This window comes from Chenopodium quinoa, unplaced genomic scaffold, assembly GCF_001683475.1.
Source record: "Chenopodium quinoa cultivar QQ74 unplaced genomic scaffold, ASM168347v1, whole genome shotgun sequence".
Taxonomy (NCBI): domain Eukaryota; kingdom Viridiplantae; phylum Streptophyta; class Magnoliopsida; order Caryophyllales; family Amaranthaceae; genus Chenopodium; species Chenopodium quinoa.
The window spans coordinates 1,146,325-1,165,741 of NW_018743074.1; the positions used below are offsets into that span (position 1 = coordinate 1,146,325).

Here is a 19,417-nt window from a genome sequence, read left to right on the forward strand (position 1 = left end):
GCCGCCTCCTGAGAAGCCGCCTGCAATGGTGTAGACGACTGCTTCATCAGTATCGGAACTGTCGGCCTGTTGATTCTTTTTGGCCGACTGCTTTTTGGAGGAAGTGTTCCCCGTAGATTTCTTGACATAAGTGTCAAGATCACCTTGCTCAGCCAAGCGGTCTAGGTACCGCATGAGACTGATTGCAGTCATTGGTGTGATGACCAACGTCATCATGATAAGCACAGATTTTGTCTTGGTTCCGGTTGTTTGCAGAACCCTTCATGGGGACCGGCTTCTCAATTGAGAACCGTCCCTTTATTTCTTTTAGGATAAACTGGTTATCCTTGTTAAACACATACTTTGGGGAGTATGGTTTGAATTCTTTTTTCTTTTTCTGGGCCGGCTGTTTAGAGGAATCAGCCGCCCAGACCTCTTTTCTTTTCTCATCTTTGTTAGACGACTGTTTCTGTCGTCCTTCTCTTTTGTCGAACCTTTTCCCGTCCGACTGTTTTATCGTACACAGATCAGTCGCCTGTATATATGCTTCTGCTTCAATCAAGGCCTCTTGAAGAGTCGCCACCCTTTTTCGAACTAAATCAAATTTGAAGGTAGACCCGTCTTTGAGACCTCTAAAAAAGTCAGTATAAGCTACCTCATCCGGTAACCCTTGAATCTGTATTCTCATCAGGTTGAACCGCCTGATGTAAGAACGAAGCCCCTCCTTCTCGCCCTGCTGAATTGTTCCCAAATCAAGGGTCGTTTTCTTCGCAGGGATGTTCATGGCGAAGTTGGAGGCAAACAAGTAAGCAAGCGTCCTGAAGCTGTTTACACAACCAGTCGGCAGGTTGCCGAACCATTGCTGTGCGATTCCCTTGAGAGTCGCTGGGAAACACTTGCACCAAGTGGGATCATCCAACCCTTGAAGGTACATCAGGTTGGTGAATGCCATCAGATGGTCTTCTGGGTTAGTAGTGCCGTCATAGGCGCCTACTAGTACATTTTTTACTTTGGCCGGCTGAGCGGCTTCAGTAATTTCCTTGGAGAAGGCCGACGGCTGTTCACCAAGTCTAAGCAACCGTAGCTGCCAGTCCATAGGTTGGACGTTTTTTGCTGCAGGTCCGCCAAATGGAGGTGGCTGCATAAAATATTGTTGTTGCGGTACAAACGGTAGGTTTGGTACCGCCTGGTCGCTATGAAAGCCTGACTGACGGGAGGTGCCGCCTGACTGACTCTCATGATACGACTGGGTATGCCTCATCGAGGTATTTTGTAAACTTTCTTGAAAATTTGAAGTAGAGGCCGACTCTGACAGTCGGTCACTCTTCTTCTGTTCTAACAGCAGACGAGCGTCTGTGTATGTTTTCTTCGACCCGTCCCCCTGAATGTGACGAACAGGTTTCCTATTTCCCGTAGGATAACGGAATTTTGTGAAATCAAGAGCAGGTGGCTCCCGCTTCTTGGATTTAGGATGAGGAGTCGCCTCTCGCCCTTGAACTGGCTTCCTCTTCAGTGAAGTGGAAGGTTTTTTGGCCGAATTCTCTTTGACTGAAGCAGGCGGCTTTTTGTTGATCAACTCTTGAATCTCTCCCTTGAAGTCCCTCATGAAGGTCATGAGTTCGTTCCTTGTGATGGGAGCAGACCCATCAGTCGGCTGTTGCCGAGCAGGCGGTGCGCCTGCTGGCTCGCTTCCTGTTTGAAGATGCTCCCGTTCCCTCCTTTCGGTATGACGGGTACGTCGGGCCCTTAGGGTCCCGTCTGGAGCTGTATGAGTTTCCACTTCAAATTCACTTTCGGTGTCATGGTCCGACTGATCTTGAGGGTCGTTTAGGGGACGCCTCTCTTCAGGAGTCGGTACAGACTTGGATGCCATCTCAGAAGTACTCTCCCCACAGACGGCGCCAAATGTTTCGGGGTTTTCTGATGTCCTGCGGGAGAGTTACAACACCGAGACTGGAACCGGCCGCCTGTACCTGCAAAATAACGGAGACTCCTGAGAGCTCCGCCTCCAACGGTCAAGTTAGTACCTGATTAAGGAGTAATTAATACGGAAATTAAAGTGGTTTAGTCTCTCTAGGTGAGAGTGTTTAATGTATAATCCGTGTGTTATTAGTGTTCTCCTTCTCTTAATGAGGATTAAGAGGAGTATTTATAGTCTTGAGAAGCGTGCCAATCTCTAGGTTTAGGGTAAACCTAGGGCTGACCGGGCCTCTAAACAGGATTGGGCCTTGGTGGCCGGTTTTCCCATTTGGCATGGGTGGACACGTGGCGTGTCTCAATTGGTCCGCAGAGGACGAATCTGTAATTGACACGTGGCAGGCTCCTATTGGCCTACGTGAAAGACACGTGGCGGAACCTGGTTGGTCCACTTGTCAGACGGTGATTGGTGGATAAAAATCCCCTAATCAGTCTGTATTGCTTAGATGTGTCACAGCAAAATGGAGCTTCAAGTGTTGTTTTAGGAAGTAATAATAGACATGTAGCAACTGCTACTTCTAATGTTTTTGCTGTAATGTCTAAGAGTGATGAGGCCAAATTATGGCATTTAAGATTAGGGCATATACCCTTAGAAAAACTGAAGTCAGTTAAGAATAATATTGATGTAAAAACCCTTGACAGTTGTATATGTCAAGTGTGTCCTGCTGCTAGGCAGCCTAGGTTACCTTTTTCCCATAGTGACAGTGTTTCTATTTTTCCTTTTCAACTCATTCATATTGATGTCTGGGGTCCCTTGTCCATCCCAAATCACAATGGTTGTAAGATGTTTCTTACTATTGTAGATGATTTTTCCAGAAACACATGGATACATTTGTTGAAATTTAAGTCTGATGCAGTAAGTGTGATTCAGAATTTTGTTGCTTATGTTCAAACTCAATTCAATACTTCTGTTATGGCAGTAAAAAGTGATAATGCAAGAGAGTTGATTGAGGGTGATATGCTTCATTTTTATAACTCTAAGGGCATTGTGGTTCAGAAGAGTTGTGTAGACACTCCACAACAAAATGGTGTTGTGGAGAGAAAACACAAACATATTCTTGAGGTTGCTAGAGGTTTGTATTTTCAGTCCAAGGTTCCTGCTCATTATTGGGGTGAATGTGTTTTGTGTGCAGTTCACATAATCAATAGAACTCCTTTAAAGGTTCTTGGTTTTTCTTCTCCATATGAAAAACTCTTTGGTCATCCTCCTATTCTTGATGAATTAAGGGTTTTTGGGTGTTTGTGTTTTGTTTCCACCTTGAAGCAGGGTAGACACAAGTTTAATTCCAGGGCTGAACCTTCCATCTTTATTGGTTACAGTCCAAATCAGAAGGGTTATAAAGTGTTGAATCTTAACACTAAGAAAATTTCTGTGTCTAGAGATGTGATTTTTCATGAAAAGGTTTTTCCCTTTCATCATTATTTACCATCTGATCCTGCTTCCTATTCTTCTTCTTCTTTTCATATTTTTCTTCCAGCCACTACTAATTTTTCTAACATTTCTTTTCATGATTTCCCTGACATTTTCACTCCACAAAGTGTAGCCACTTCACATTCTAATCCTCTTCCTTCATCTCATCCTCCTTCTCCTATTTTTTCATCTCCTCCTCCTTCTCCTATTTTTTCATCTCTTTCTCCTTCTCAAACTTTCATCCCATCTCCACCTAGTTCCACTACTTCTTCTGCTTCTATTCCTTTTACACCAGTGATTACTCCTGCTGCTACTCCTGCACCAAGAATCTCTGATAGACCAGTCAGATTACCTAAAAAATTCTCGGATTTTTATATTCAACTTCCTAAAACCAAACCTTTCACCACAAGATCAGCTCACATAAGTAAACATTGGTGCAATCTGGTGTGTTATACTACTCTTCCTGTCAAACAAAGGGCTTTTATTGCCAAATCTTCAGAGGAACAGGAACCATCTTCTTATAAAGAAGCTGTCCTAAATCCTAATTGGGTAGCTGCAATGGACAAGGAGCTGCAGGCTTTACAAAGCAACAAAACTTGGAGTTTGGTGAAATTGCCCCTTGGTAAGAAACCCATTGGATGTAAATGGGTCTTCAAAATAAAGAGGAATGCTGATGGATCTATTGAGAGATATAAAGCTAGGTTGGTTGCTAAAGGCTATTCTCAGAAGTATGGTATTGACTACATAGAGACTTTTTCTCCTGTAGTTAAAATGGAGACAATAAGGAGTATACTTGCATTGGCAGCTTGCAAGGGGTGGGAAATTTCACAGTTGGACATTAATAATGCGTTCTTGCATGGTGATCTACATGAGGATGTTTATATGAAGGCACCTGAAGGGTTACATAATCCTGATAACTTGGTTTGTAAGCTCACAAAGTCTCTTTATGGCTTGAAACAAGCATCAAGACAGTGGTATGAGAAGCTTCACACTGAGCTTTTATCTCAGGGGTTTACACAGAGTAAAAATGACTATTCTCTCTTTATTAAAAAAGGGCATGGTCATATTACAATCACTGCTGTCTATGTGGATGATATGATCATCACAGGAACTGATAGTGCAAGCATTCTTTCTCTCAAACAGCATCTGAATTCCTTGTTTGGTATCAAGGATCTTGGACAATTGAGTTATTTTTTGGGTTTTGAAGTTGGTTATACTCCTGATGGTATAACTCTTTGTCAGCAAAAGTTGGTTTTGGCCTGATATTTCTTACACTGTTCAGGTCTTGAGCCAGTATATGCAGAATCCTAGGGATCCTCATTATCAGGCTTTGCTTCACACCTTAAGATATATAGCAGGCACTTCTGGCCAGGGCATTTTGCTGCAAGCTACTGATCATATTACTCTGCAAGCTTTTTCTGACAGTGACTGGGGTTCTTGTTCTGATTCAAGGCGCTCAGTTACAGGCTATATTTTACTTCTTGGTAAATCTCCAATAAGTTGGAAGAGTAAGAAGCAAGGTACAGTTTCCAAGTCCAGTTCTGAGGCAGAGTATCGTGCTATGGCCTCAGCTTCTTCTGAGGTAGCCTGGATTGTCAGATTACTGGAAGAATTGGGGGTAGTTGATCTGAAACCTGTTACCCTTCATTGTGATAATCAAAGTGCTCTGCATATTGCAAAAAATCCTGTGTTTCATGAGCGTACAAAACATATCGAAATTGATTGTCATTTTACACGTGACAAAGTTCTTGAAGGTCTTCTTCAGCTTACTTATCTTCCTACCTCAGAGCAATTGGCAGACATTTTTACTAAAATTTTGCCTTCTGCCCATTTTAATCAGCTTTTGTCCAAGCTAGGTATGATTGATCTCCTCCCTAGCTTGCGGGGGGGTGTTGGTTATACTAGTCCACGTCAACAGGACTAATACAATTGTATAGTGTAACAGAATTTGTTTTATTCTTTGCTGAGTCAGCATCAATTAGTTGCGCTGCCAGTTAGTTAGGTGATGTACTATAAATGCTTCCTCTCCTCTGTATTTATGATTATTCACAAAAAATTAATAAACAAAAAATCTTCTTTCATTTTCTCTCTCTAGCTTTTGCTCTCTCTCTCTCTTGATACGATTAACAATCATCAAACTCTTCCATGCATCCACTTCACTCGAACCTCATGTACGTGATTATCTCACGCGCCACCACCTGGGCGACCCACCCGTGTGCATCATCTTCGACGTGTTCTTGGGCTGGGCCGATAACGTGGCCCGATCATTTGGGTCCACCGGAATCTGCTTCAACACTGGTGGGTCCTACGGTGTTGGCGCGTATGTTTCAATCTGGACCAATCTACCTCACCGGAATGTCGGTGATGATGAGGAGTTTTCACTGATTGGTTTTCCGGAAGATCGGAAACTCCGACGTAATCAGCTTCACCGGTTTTTAAGGTTTGCTGATGGGTCCGATGAATGGTCGAGGTTTTTCCAACCTCAGATTAAATCTTCCTTGAATTGTTCTGGGTGGTTGTGTAATTCTATCGAGGAGATTGAACCGCTAGGGTTTCAGGTTTTTAGGAATTTCACGAAATCTCCGATTTGGGGGATTGGTCCTTTGATTATAACATCTTCAAAAAAAAATGATGATGATGATGAGAAGGAAGAGGTTTGTTTGAAGTGGTTGAATCAATTTGAAAATGACTCTGTTTTGTACATTTGTTTCGGGTCACAGAATACAGTGACTCCGATTCAGATGATGGAGTTAGCAAAAGGTTTGGAGGAGAGTAAGGTCCCGTTCTTGTGGGTGATTCGGCCGCCATTCGGGTTCGATTTCAATGGGGAGTTTAAACCCGAATGGCTGCCGGAGAAGTTTGAGAAAAGAATGATGGAGAAGAAACAGGGGATGTTGGTGAGAGATTGGGTGCCTCAGTTGGATATTTTGAGGCATGAGGCTACGGGTGGGTTTTTGAGTCATTGTGGTTGTAATTCTGTATTGGAAGGTTTAAGAGAAGGAGTGCCAATAATTGGGTGGCCGTTGGCGGCCGAGCAAGCGTATAATTCGAAGATGATGGTGGAGGAAATGGGGGTTGCGGTCGAGTTGACGAGGGGGTTGGACGGGGAGGTGAAGAAAGAGTGGGTGAAGAGTGTGGTGGAAATGGTGTTGGATAGAAAGGAGGGGAGTTGTGGGTGGGAGATGAAGAAGAAGGCTGTTGAAATTGGGGAGAAATTGAGGGATGCTTGGAAAATTGAGGGAGATTCCAAAGGGTCTTCTGTTAAGGCAATGGAAAATTTTGTAGAGTTTATAGTTTCTTGGAAGGGAAAGAATTCTAAGGAAGATGCTTGAAATGGTAAAATGATACATCGATACGCGGATGTCATAAGTTTATCGACGTATATGGTGCATGTGTTGATGTTGTAGTGCAAACACGGTTTTATCTAGTGTGGAGTATGATTTTTTTAGTGGAAGAATAGTTATAGTTGTTAGAGTAGTATTAAACTGTGAAGTAGGAGCAAACAGCAGTATTTGTTTTAAGAATTCTGTTTTGCAGAGATCATATGTAATTTTAGATCATTGAAGATGATCTCAAATTCTCAATCATCGATTCAATGTTTTCCCCTTTTAGCATTGATATAGCTACACTGAGTTGAATGAGGGGTATTAAAAAGATGATTTGAATTTGTATGTTTTATCTTGTTTTGATTATTATAATTTAACATTCTTACCTAAACAAGGCAGGGAGAGATTTGTAGTTCATGTAGAGCATGCTGCATGCTGTATTTTACATCAATGTCTACCTGACTTGTCTATTTGTTCGTAATCATATTTGAATACTGTATTATGTTTGGCAAGGTCCTTAATGACAAAAGTATCCATTTGGCAATGCCTCTTCCCGACTATAAGCACATGATATTTCAATCTACTAACATGTGTTGTGCACACGCTATACACAAATGGAAACATTGTCACGATTGGGCAATATGGGTTAATTTCCTTTTGATGGGTTGTGCTAATAGACTAAATGACTAATAGAGGTAGTTTATTGGGCCTCCATTTAGCCCTTTTGCAGTTGGGCCCAAAGTAAGATGCCCTTTGGGCACCCAAACACACATGTCTACTTAATTAAGTGCTAGGCCTCTTCACTTTGGAAAAAATAAATAAATAAATGTAGAAATTAGACAATCTCATTAGGCAATGTAAGACCCTAATCATCTTCTCTTTGAAATAGGATAATATTCCAATTATCCACGTTAAAACGTTATCTTCATTAAAGTCAAAGCCAACATATGAAGATAACCATCATTGACTTCAAAAATACGCACAGACATATTCATACTACGTACATTTTGTGTATTATACTTTATACTCTCATTATTAGGTGAACTTATTGCATAAACAAAATCGGCCTTGATATACAAAAATGAGAATTAATGACTCAAATGTCAAAGTAGTGGTTAATATATTATTCCACGTATTAGAAAAATTAATTAAAATCAATATGGATGACAAGAGAAGTAGAAATAATACTTTTGTTGCATCATATATATATATATATATATATACTAATATACTTAGATATACAATTATCAATAAAATAACCTAATAAAAATACCAAATATCAAGCAAGATTTGGTCTAATGGTAAAACATTCTATGCAGATAATAAGAAGGAATTATACAAAATTAATTGGAGACTTATATATTGATGATGATTTGATGAATATTTACTCGCTCTTTGGTGTATATTATCATAAGTTCACTTTGCTTATGTCTTGATATTCATCATATTCTCACAAATTATCGCTGTATAATTTGAAGTTCAAGAAGTTTATTATTATATTTCTATAATACTCGTATGAAGTGTCAAAATTCAATCGTTGAAAATTGGCAAAGCCTAGAAAGGCCGCTATGACTTGCACATTATTGCTACGTAATAATATTAGAACTTGCACGTAATTGCTACCTATTAAATTTACTAAGTTGCTGCCTATAGGCTATAAATACATACAACCATCCCTCTACTTTTACATCACAACATATATAAACATTTAAATTATTTATACACTATATTATCAAGAAATACAACAATGGAGACTAAGAATACTAAAGTTTCTACTCTTCTATTGGTTTTTGGTAAGTTCATTGTTATTTTATTGCTTAAGATTAACATAACTACGCCCGCCTCATACCATGCGGTTTTCTTTAATTTTTTGGTATCTAGCTAGTATAGTATGTACGAGTGTACGACGTATGTAATTTTACTAAAAATATTTCTCATGACTCGTGATTAGGGTCTCCTAATATTCCATCATTTTCTTATTTGCAGGGCTAATATTGATGTTGGGAGTCGGAAACTTGAAAAAGGTGGATGCTCAAAGTGATGATGATGACAAAATATGTCCTCAGTTTTGCTATGATAATTTGGATTATATGACTTGCCCTTCAACAGGAGATCAAAAGCTTACTCCTTCTTGCAATTGTTGCTTGGCACCAACTGATGGTTGCATCCTTCACTTTAACAATGGAGATGCACCCATTGTTTGCTAGTTAAATTTGTCCTTGAATGAAATAATCATATGGATTATCAAGTCTTAATTGCTTTTATTATCTCGTATTAGTATAATAATAATGATTGGTCATAGCTAAAATGATCGAAGTTATGTTCATGCATTGGACTAGTATAATAGTCCTTGAATGAAATAATCATATGTAATTACATTGTAATGCTTGTATGTTAACGTATTGTTGTACGGCTTGTACCATTAATGAATAAGTTCATTGAAAAATATAATTTTAATTGTTCTTGATGTTGAATTTGATAGATCAATATTGTGGATTGATCATAAATGAAACAAAAGTCTAATAAGATTAGTTTAACTATAGTACACGATATAGCTTTTGGTTGATTTACATTACGTACATACTTTTTTTTTATTTAAAGAGTGAGCCACAAAAGACAAATGATATAAATGAGATTCAATTCATATCTTGAGCATAGTTATATGTCCTGGGATGAACAATAGGAGTTTAACCTTTAATTTATATATTTTTTGGAAAGTTATTAGGTATAATTTAGGTATGTTTAGCATGATATCTAATCACTTATATATCACAAAACTACCCCTAACGAGTCCGTTTCCGCTGCGTCAGTGCACTCCTACCTCTTCTATTCCATTAAATCTGAATTTTTCATTAAAGTGGTTTCTGAGCTTTTTCTCCTCCATTGAAGCAGCTTCTGAGGTTATTTATTTATTTATTTTTTTAAATAAATCATCGAATATCAAAATCATAATCTTGATTTTTTTTTTTTTTTCAATTTAATTTTTCAGTGTAGTCAATATAGGGTTCCTCCAATGTGAATAATTGAACTATTGATTTTAATTACTCAACAAATGAAAGATTATAAGGAGGAATTTCGTTGCTTGAATTTGACACAAATTTAAACGAAAAGAATTAGCGTGGTTTTTTTTTTTTTTTTTTTTTTTTTTTTTTTTTTTTTTTTTTTTTTTATTTTTTATAATTGAGTCAAATCTGGTTGCTAATGTGTTGCAGGATTTTGATTATATAACCCTTTAATGTTAAGAAAGTAGAACTGGTATTAGGCTATTAGCAACTGAAGACTAATACATAAATTGTTTCATAATTTCAAACAACATTGAATTTGGAGTTGAATGTCATTATTTACAGTATACTAAAGCATAATCGAAGTCATGTTGTAACATACTTCCTCCGTTTTAAATTAGATGACACGTTTTGACTTTTGACACTATTAATTAACTTTGCTTTGATTAACATTTGTGATTAATAGATATTAAAGAAAACATAGTCACGTAGGATCTAGTTAGATTTATTTCAATGTGTACTTAATTAAATATATTCAATTGAACGCTTACATTGACAAACGTAATAAAAAAAAACGTGTTATCTAATTTGGAACGGAGGAAGTAATATTTAGCAAACTATGAAATTCCTCAAACAAAAACTCAATAGTAATTCATGTTTGGTACAACTCATTGAACTTCCTTCTACAACTACTCCGGTTTTTATCAAACATATTTCGAAAAGAATGGAGTAGAACTTAAATGAACAAAGATTTTGCTTCTTATTAGATTGTGACTAAAGATACGGAGCATGTAGAATTCTACGAAGACTTCGTGAGACTACAAAATATTTGTAATCATTGGAGATCGGCTGCAAAGGATGCAAGCTTTCGAGCTTGTGTCAAAACATGATGTTCAGACGAGCATACACTACCATTGCTAATGCTACCAGAAATAGCCGAGTCTACGACAATGCGTCGTTTGTATAGCCTATCTAAGGACAAGGTTCTCCGCGTTGAACTTCCTACGAGTAGTTCTTTAAACATTCAGTATGACAAGAAAAGGTAGTTGTCTGCATATGGTTGGCTGCTCGTGTTATCGAAACGAGCCAAACACTTTCTCTTCAACCCTTTCACCAATGCCATTATCAAGCTCCCAAGAATTAACCTCTATATATCACAATGATGCATCAGATTTTAAATTGTGCTTATCAGCCAACCCTTCAACTACTTGTGATTTCACCGTTTTCATTTCGTTCTTTTTGCCTCTTTCAATTCTCCATGGCTGATACATATGTCTCTTTGTTGCACTGATGTAACATATTATAAAGGAGAGTTTTATGGCGATAATGAAGCTGCTTTAATTGTGAGATTTGAGACAGCCCAAGGTATTTATTTTCAAATCTGAATGTCTTTTGTAACGAATTTTTATTAATAGATTGATTTTTACTAGGTAGTTCTCATTTTCAAGCTACCAGTTCATGTGGCAGAGGGGGGCAAGTGTTATTTTACTTGGCAGAATCGCTTGGCCAATTGTTGGTTATCTGTCAAGTGGTTCGATATGTAGGGATTTTATCCCAAATTCCTGCCCCTAATTACAAGATTTCAAGTATTTGCGTTGGATTTTGAGAATTCAACGTTCAAGGAAGTGTTGAGATTGGGAAACAGATCAATTTTCATTGGTTCAAATTCTTCATATTCTGTCGAGGTATCGCCTTCTCTTGCTCAAAGTCATGGATTTAAGCCTAATTGCATATACTATATCAATAATTGGGGAGCAGTTGAGAACAGGGGAGTTGGACCTGGTGGCAGATGTCATTGTGTTTACAATGTAGCAAAGAGGGTATTTGATACATACAGATTTTCACAATGGTTTTTTATCCGATTTTGGCAAGCTCACACCGTTTATGTGGGTTGAGCCTCCTATGTACTACTTCCATTAGTTATATTATCAAAAAAAAAAAAAAAATACACCAAGTGTCATATTAAAGTTCTACTTTCCCTGCTTTCAAAAGTTCTTTCCATTTTATTTTGCACATTTTACTAATTCACATTTTGCAAGACTGTGGTAATTATAACACTTTGATAGTTTTAAAGTCTTTATTGAGATAAATTAAATAAGACCCATATGACTATGTTTATCATGTTTCAATAGTTTACCATTCACAAGAAGCGACATCAAATAACCGAACTTTTATCGTACCTTTTACAAGTGTTTGGGGTCCAAATAACTTATAATTGGGCCCAGTCCACAAATGAAAATAAATACAAGCCCACAAGGCAAGGTTCAACCCTCCATCCAACAAGCCAAGTCAGGTAAAGCAAGGCCCAGTTGAATGGCAGCCCATTTAACTCCTCAAGCCCAATCCACTCAATTGGAGCAAGGTATAAAAGCTCATATTTTGTACCATTACATTCATACACACAAATTGCCCAAGCAACAAACTCTCTTGCATAGCTTTTTTCTCATTACCTTACACTCGTACTGACTTCGGCATCGGAGGGGCCTTCCTCGGCACAACCCCCGAGGCTAGTTTACGTTTGTACAGCTGTGCAGGAAATCCTCAATTCGGCCATCACTCGAATTGGGCTTCATCTCCACTCATCCGAAGGACCTACCGAAGGTCCATTGTTTTCTAACCGAAACAATTTGGCGCCGTTTGTGGGGAGTCTTACAAAAATTTAGCCAAAAATCTCATACCAATCTTAGCCAACGCAAAAAATGACTAAGACTGCAAAAAGCTCTAAAAAAGCGAGAAAGATGGGCCTAATAACGGTAAGGACCGGTAGAACACCTTCACCGTCGCCTGAACCATCTGCTTCTAACTCCCCGAGAGGAGAAAATATGCGCGAGGGATCTCCCTCCCAACGGGAGTACCAAAATGGGAACTCGCCGAGGGAGAGTGAGGCTCAAAAGCGGAGTCGTTCACCAAGCATGCATTCAACTCCTCCCACCGTTCCTTCGACTGAAGAGGTGGCGAGGGCAGTGGCAGTCTGCATGGAGTTCATGAAAGCCCTGGGCGATCGCCTCCCATCCGTGCATACCACTTCTCCTCCACCCCCGCCGAAGTCAGAAAACCGGAAGAGAAAACTGAATTCGGGAGGGGAAGGGCGGATTCCACTCTCCAAGGGAGAGGGAAGCGGGAGAGCCGAAAGCCTGAGCAAGTCAGGACGGGAACGACGAGGGAACTCCGTTCACTTCGAAAATTCCCAAGTCCGAAACTCAAAGGACAATCCCAGCAGCAACAACGCTTCTTGCCGAAGCGTTTACGAGCGCCTAGGGGAAAGGGAGAAGGACATTCACAGTCGTCTCACTTATCCCGAAGGCTCTCACCCGGAGCTGTCACGCGGAGGGACACCCCTCACTTCCACTTCTCTAAGAGGGAGAAGTGAAGTTCCTTCGGAAAGACAAAAAGGGAAAGCTGTGATGGTTCCTACTAGTTCCCCTTTCTAGAAGTGGATGCTGGAGGAACATGTGCCGACAATCAAAATTCCGACACATATTACGTATGACGGTACTTCGGATCTGAAGGACCACATAGCCTCCTACTAGGGGCATATGTACCTTAACCCCAGGTCCGAAGCTACCTGGTGCAAATACTTCCCTACAACCCTTAAGGGTGTTGCCCAATCATGGATCACCAAAGGGCTGAAGGAAGGCTCCGTAACGGGTTGGAGTGATCTTGCCAACAAGTTCAAGAGCAAGTTTTCCACGGCTAACCGCCGAGAGAAAACTACTACAGAGCTCATGGGCCTGCAGCAAGCGGAAGACGAAAGTCTCCGAGACTATTTGACTCGCTTCAGCAACGAGTCGTCCAGAATCACAAGTCTGGATCAGAGCCTAGCCGTATTCGCACTACGGAACGGCTTACAAGCTGGTAAATTTCTGGATTTCATGGTCATGCATCCTCCGCAGACCTTGGAAGAAGCCCTCGACGCTTCGGATAAATTCATCCGAGCCGAGGAATGGAATAAGGCCAAGCTGCAATCTCAATCAGGGCTTGCAAAGCCAAAAGGGCAGCCAGCCGAAGTTCCAGGGTCGAGGAAAGGGAAGGCGAAAGCCTCAAAACCTCCCTGGACCGCAAAGCCGAAGAAGGATAAGGCTCCCTATCTGGGAAAATTTGAATCTTACACCCCTCTCACCTTACCACGTACTAAGATATTTAGTGCGACGAGGGAGGAGGAAAGATTCAAGAAGCCGAAGCCGCCTCCTTCTTGGCATCAGAAGAAAAGGAAGGACCATTGGTGCGAGTTCCACGAATCCCGTGGGCACCGCACCGAGGACTGCCTTCAGCTGAAGGACCAAATTGAAGAGCTGGTCTAGAAAGGGTACTTAAAGAAACATGTCGCAGAACGCCGCGCCGCGAAGAAAAGAAAGCTGAGAGAGACTCTTGGCAGGATCTGGACTACCACCGGAAAAGGGACAGACCTCCCGAGGGAGGAAACAATGACATCCTGACCATCTCCAGGGGTATTTCTCGGAATGCACTGAAGCGCCATCTGAGGGGTCTCACCCATCAGATTCATCATGCTGAGTTCCGAAAACCACAGTCTCCGGTGCCGAACATGATGTTCACATCCGAAGACTGCAGGGGGGTGGTGTATCCCCATGATGACCATTGGTTATCATGACAAGCATCGCAAACCACAACGTTTATCGGACACTGGTAGACGGTGGCAACGTGGCGAATATATACTTTTCCGAAAGGCATTCGACCAGCTGAAGTTGGAGAGCAAGCACTTGGTCCATACCCGGTCACTGGGTTCAACGGCTCTTCTTCATATCCAGATGGGAAAATTCTTCTTCCCGTCAGCCTCGGCCAAGACCGAGCAAGACGAAGCATCATGGCCGAATTCTTGGTCATCGATGCCCCATCAGTTTACAACGTCATTATGGGGAGACCCCTCGTCCATGATGTTCAAGGAGTCGTCTCGACGTTTCATCAAGCAATGATTTACGTTTCAGACGAAGGACGCTCCGAAAAAATCTTGGGCAGCCAAAGAGAGGCCTGAGAATGCAATTTCCTCAAGCCATCCAAGAGTCGCCGCAGTGACAAGGATGATGAGGAAGAAAAAGAGAAAGAAAGGGAACGAGGTACCAAAAGGCCGAAAGGCCTAAGTGCTTCGGCTCAGGGATCCCCGAAGAAGAGAACATCTTTGGGGACTGGAAAGGCAAGCTCTTCGGCTGGACCAAAAGATTCGGACGAAGATCAGCCGAAGAAAGGGAAGTCTGCTGATATTGACATTAGACCTGAACCAGAAGAACCTGGCTCCAAAGCAATGGAGTCAAATGAACAAACTGAGTCACTGCCGTTGACCGAAGGAGATACTAAAATGTGTCAGCATCGGACAAGGGCTCGATCGATCCGAGCCTCCAAGTTGAATTAATCCAACTCCTTCGGGACAACCGAGATGTGTTCGCATTCTCAACAGCTGACATGCCGGGAATTGATCCGAACCTTATCTCACACAGGCTTATAGTCGACCCCACATGTCGGCAGTTAAGCAAAAGAAGCGGAATTACTCTGCTCAGAAGAACCAAGACATCGCAGCCGAAGTCAAAAAACTTCTGGATGCAGGGTTCATTGAGCCTTGCCAATACCCTGAATGGCTGGCGAACGTGGTAATGGTTCAGAAAGCTAATGGCACCTGGAGAATGTGCGTTGACTTCACGAACCTGAATAGGATCTGTCCGAAGGACTTCTATCCCTTGTCGAGAATCTATCAGCTAGTCGAATCGACAAGTGGCCATGCTCTGCTCAGTTTCATGGACGCATTTTCTGGGTACCATCAGATTTTCATGCACCTCGATGACAGAGCAAAACAACCTTCGTTACAAGTGCCGGGGTGTACAACTATAAATTGATGCCCTTCGGCCTGAAGAATGCCGGGGCTACATATCAGAGGCTGGTGGACCAAGTGTTTGCAGAGAAAAAAGGCCGCAACATGGAAGTCTATGTTGACGATTCCATCGTCAAGAGCAAAGAGGTGAAAGACCATGTTGCAGACCTAGCCGAAACATTCGCCATTCTGAGAAAACACCAAATGAAGCTGAATCCGAAGAAATGTGTCTTCGGCGTGAGGTTAGGAAAATTTCTGGGCTTCATGGTCAGCAAGAGGGGGATTGATGCCAATCCCGCCAAAGTTCAATAGCAGCTCTTGATCTTCCCGAGCCGAAGACAAAAAGGGACATTCAGCGTCTCACTGGGAGGATGGCTGCCTTATCCAGGTTTATCTCAAAAGCCTCGGACAAAGGGTTGCCCTTCTTCAAAGCGTTGAAGCTGCCGAAATCTAAGGAGCTCGTATGGGAAGATGAGCAAAGGATAGCCTTCCAGCAGCTCCGAGAGCACCTGGCTAACCTCCCAACACTAGCAAGGCTAGCCGAAGGGGAAGTCTTGTATTTATATGTGGCAGTTAGCCCTGCTACGGTGAGTGCGGTGCTGCTGAGGGAAGAAGAAAAGGTTCAGCAACCGATCTACTTCGTCAGTCATACCTTGACTGATGCCGAAGCGCGCTACCCCCTGCTCGAAAAAGTTGCATATGCAGTGGTAGTGGCAGCTCGGAAGTTAAGGCCTTATTTTGACTCACATCAGATAGTGGTCTTAACGGATCAACTACTGGAAAAAGTCCTCGGCAAGGTTGAAAAGCCAGGCAGGCTAACAAAGTGGGCCTTCGAGCTCACTGAGTTCAGCATAAGCTATCAACCGAGGGCAGCCATTAAGGCCCAAGCCTTAGCAGATTTCCTAGCCGAATGTTCCTATCAGGAAACACTCGACGAAGGGAAGGGGACTTGGACTATGTTTACGGATGGCTCGCCACTGTAAATGGTTCAGGAGCTGGGGTAGTAATTGCCTCTCCCGAAGGTAAAAACTTCGAGTATGCACTCAAATTTTCGTTCAAGGCTTCTAACAACGAAGCAGAATACGAAGCGGCAGTTGCTAGCTTAGAATTGTGCATAGCTCTCGAAGCCAAACATGTCTATTTGAAAACAGACTCTCAGCTGGTCGCTAATCAGATTCAGGGAGAATATGAGGCCAAAGAGCCCTCTATGATCTCTTATCTCGCCAAGATCAAGTTAGTCACAGCAAAGTTGAGAACTTTTGAAATTGAGCTGATCCCAAGGGGTCAGAATGCTCAAGCCGATGCACTATCCAAACTTGCAAGTTCAACTCTTACTGAGCTAAACCGATTATGTTGAAGTGCGCCGAAACAGAAGCATTGACCAAGAAATAGAGGTCCAATGCGTCGAGGCTGAACCAAGCTGGATGGACTCTATCCTGGCTTATAAGCTTCAAGGAACGCTCCCCGAGGACAGGAACCTAGCCGCAAAAATGAAAAGGGTCGACTGAAGGTTCATATTCTACAATGGGGAACTGCTGAAAAAGTCCTTCTCAGCCCCACTGCTGAAATGTGTGGGTCCGACAGATGCGGATTACATCCTTCGGGAGATCCACTTCGGCATCTGCGGAAACCACATAGGGGGAAGGGCCTTGGCCCATAAAGCATTGCGGGCAGGGTACTACTGGCCAACCATGATCCAAGATGCCAAGGACATGGTGCAGAAATGTGAAAAGTGTCAAAAATTTGCACCAGTTATCCATCGGCCTTCGAGAGACCTTCAGCCGATTCTGAATCCACTTCCTTTTGCTCAATGGGGATTGGATATTTTGGGACCATTTCCCGAGGATCCTTATTAGAAAAAGTGGCTGATAGTCGGAATCGACTACTTCAGCAAATGGATAAAAGCCGAAGCAGCCTCAAACATAACTGAGCAGACTGTTAGGAAATTTATCCTGGCAGAATATCATCCCTCGCTTCGGCATTCCAAAAGTGTTTGTCTTCGATCATGGGAGGCAATTCGATAATCTGCCGCTGAGGCAGTACACAAATCAGTTCGGCATAAAGTTGGCTTATTCGGAAGTCTGTCATCCTCAAAGTAATGGTCAGGCCGAAGCTGCAAATAAACAGATACTCAACGCTCTCAAAAAGAGAGTTGAAGATCAAAAGTCCAAGTGGATAAAGGAACTTCCCGGAACTCTATGGTCACTTCGGACAACCGAAAAAGAGGCTACGGGACATTCACCTTTTGAATTGGTGTATGGGTCCGAAGCTGTTTTACCAGTGGAAATTGGCTCAGAAAGTCTTCGAGTCAATCAGTTCTCAGCCGAAGAAAATGAGCATCTCATGAAAGAGTCCCTTAATTTCTTAGACGAGATCCGAGATTCGGTAAGGGACAGAATGGCAGCATACAAACAGAGAATCAGCAAGTTCTACAACCGTAGAGTCCAGTCAAGGCTCCTTAAGGTCGGGGACCTTGTTCTTCAGAATGTTGCCGCTGTCCAGAAAAGCCGCATCCATGGAAAACTCTCGGCTAACTGGGAAGGGCCTTATGAAATCTACGATGAGCTCCAACCAGGAACTTATCGGCTTCGACAGTTAGATGGCACTGAGTTGAAAAATCACTAAAATGCAGATGTACTTAGGAAATTTCATGTGTAAAACCCCAATGCGGGACAAAATATCTGTGTAAGTACATCTCCTTCAGATCAATGAAAGGCCTTTGAGCCGCAATTATTCATAATTTCATTATGTTTTCATTATTTCTGCCTTCGTTGTTTTTGAAAAATTCAAGGTTTACACCCGGTGCTGTCCGAAGTATTGCATAATGATGCACTGTACTTCGGCAAGCCGAAGAACCTGCCGATATGGGGTAACAAATAGAACCTCGGGGTATGGCATAATGATGCACTGTACCTCAGACGGATTTGTTACTCTCGGCAAGGAGGTCATAGGCTCATCTAAGACATAGCCGAAAATAGGAATTGATAAAACGCCCTAAGCATTGCATAATGATGCCCTGTGCTTCGGCGAGTCAATTCCGGGTGGCGATTACACCTCTAAAGTATTGCATAATGATACCTTGTACTTCAGATGATCGTTGCCCTGGCAGTGTGTCCAAGATAGTCGTTTCCTCGGATAAATTGAAACTAGGCAGAATATAAGAAATAAACACAAGAGTTTGAACTATTGTGTGGCAACAAAACTTTGGCTACGTCCAAAAGATCGAGGGCAATAAAACTCATAACTCTGAAGACCTCGTCTTCAAAGTCCTGGGGGGGCAGGAGGTACTCAGATACCGAGCTCCAAGCCGAAGCCCAGTATTTGGGAAGTTCCAAGCCTAGTAAAATGGGCAAGGCATAAAGAAGTAAGAGGAATTCTCAGCTAAATATTTCCAGGCTAAAGCTCTGTACTTAGTTAAATTTTGAAGAAATTTAAGAAAAAACAATTAAGTTTAAAGCTATAAAAACAGGCGAAGTGAGAGGAAACAACTGAGATTCTACTTCATCTACTCAGAAAAGCTAAGAGTTACAAGTGTTGGGTAAGAACTACAAGTACCAAGTTCAGAATTCAAAATGTTTAAACAAAAAATTCAAAGTCGGCAGCCGCCCACATAGCGGAAAACACAGCTGCCGAAAGCACACAAAAAACAAGTTTAAAGTTTGTACATAGGCAAGCTGAAGGCAAAAGAAACAGGCAAAAGCCGACGCGGCGTTTACAAGTTAAGCGCATGTTGATCCGCAAGACTTAGAAGACGGCTGCCCGAGTTCCTATGCTTCAGCATTCTCTAGAACCCCAGATGGACTGGCCATAGCTGAAGAGGAGGCAGGACCAGCAACTTCAGCCTCCCTGGCAGCTTCCTCAGCTTCCTTGGCATCGGCTTCGGCCTGCCGAACTAAGAAGTCAA

General features: G+C 41.9%; 3 protein-coding genes across 3 annotated transcripts; all 3 read left to right on the forward strand.

Annotated features, from left to right (window-relative positions):
- Positions 1–5,430: 5,430 nt before the first annotated feature.
- On the forward strand, positions 5,431–7,032 carry LOC110731610 (UDP-glycosyltransferase 92A1-like; the record flags this gene model as incomplete). Its single annotated transcript, XM_021911481.1, has 1 exon — positions 5,431–7,032. A coding segment is annotated over one exon (1,269 nt), but the record flags the coding sequence as incomplete, so codon positions are not given.
- Positions 7,033–8,374: 1,342 nt separating this feature from the next.
- Positions 8,375–9,153, forward strand: LOC110731459 (proteinase inhibitor PSI-1.2-like). The gene is made up of 2 exons (XM_021911311.1): positions 8,375–8,486; positions 8,680–9,153. Exons 1-2 carry the CDS (start codon positions 8,441–8,443, stop codon positions 8,898–8,900), a joined length of 267 nt encoding a protein of 88 aa, XP_021767003.1. The 5' UTR covers positions 8,375–8,440; the 3' UTR covers positions 8,901–9,153.
- Positions 9,154–13,231: 4,078 nt separating this feature from the next.
- On the forward strand, positions 13,232–13,996 carry LOC110731491. Its single transcript, XM_021911342.1, has one exon. It carries the CDS (start codon positions 13,232–13,234, stop codon positions 13,994–13,996), a length of 765 nt encoding a protein of 254 aa, XP_021767034.1.
- The last annotated feature ends 5,421 nt before the right edge of the window (positions 13,997–19,417 follow it).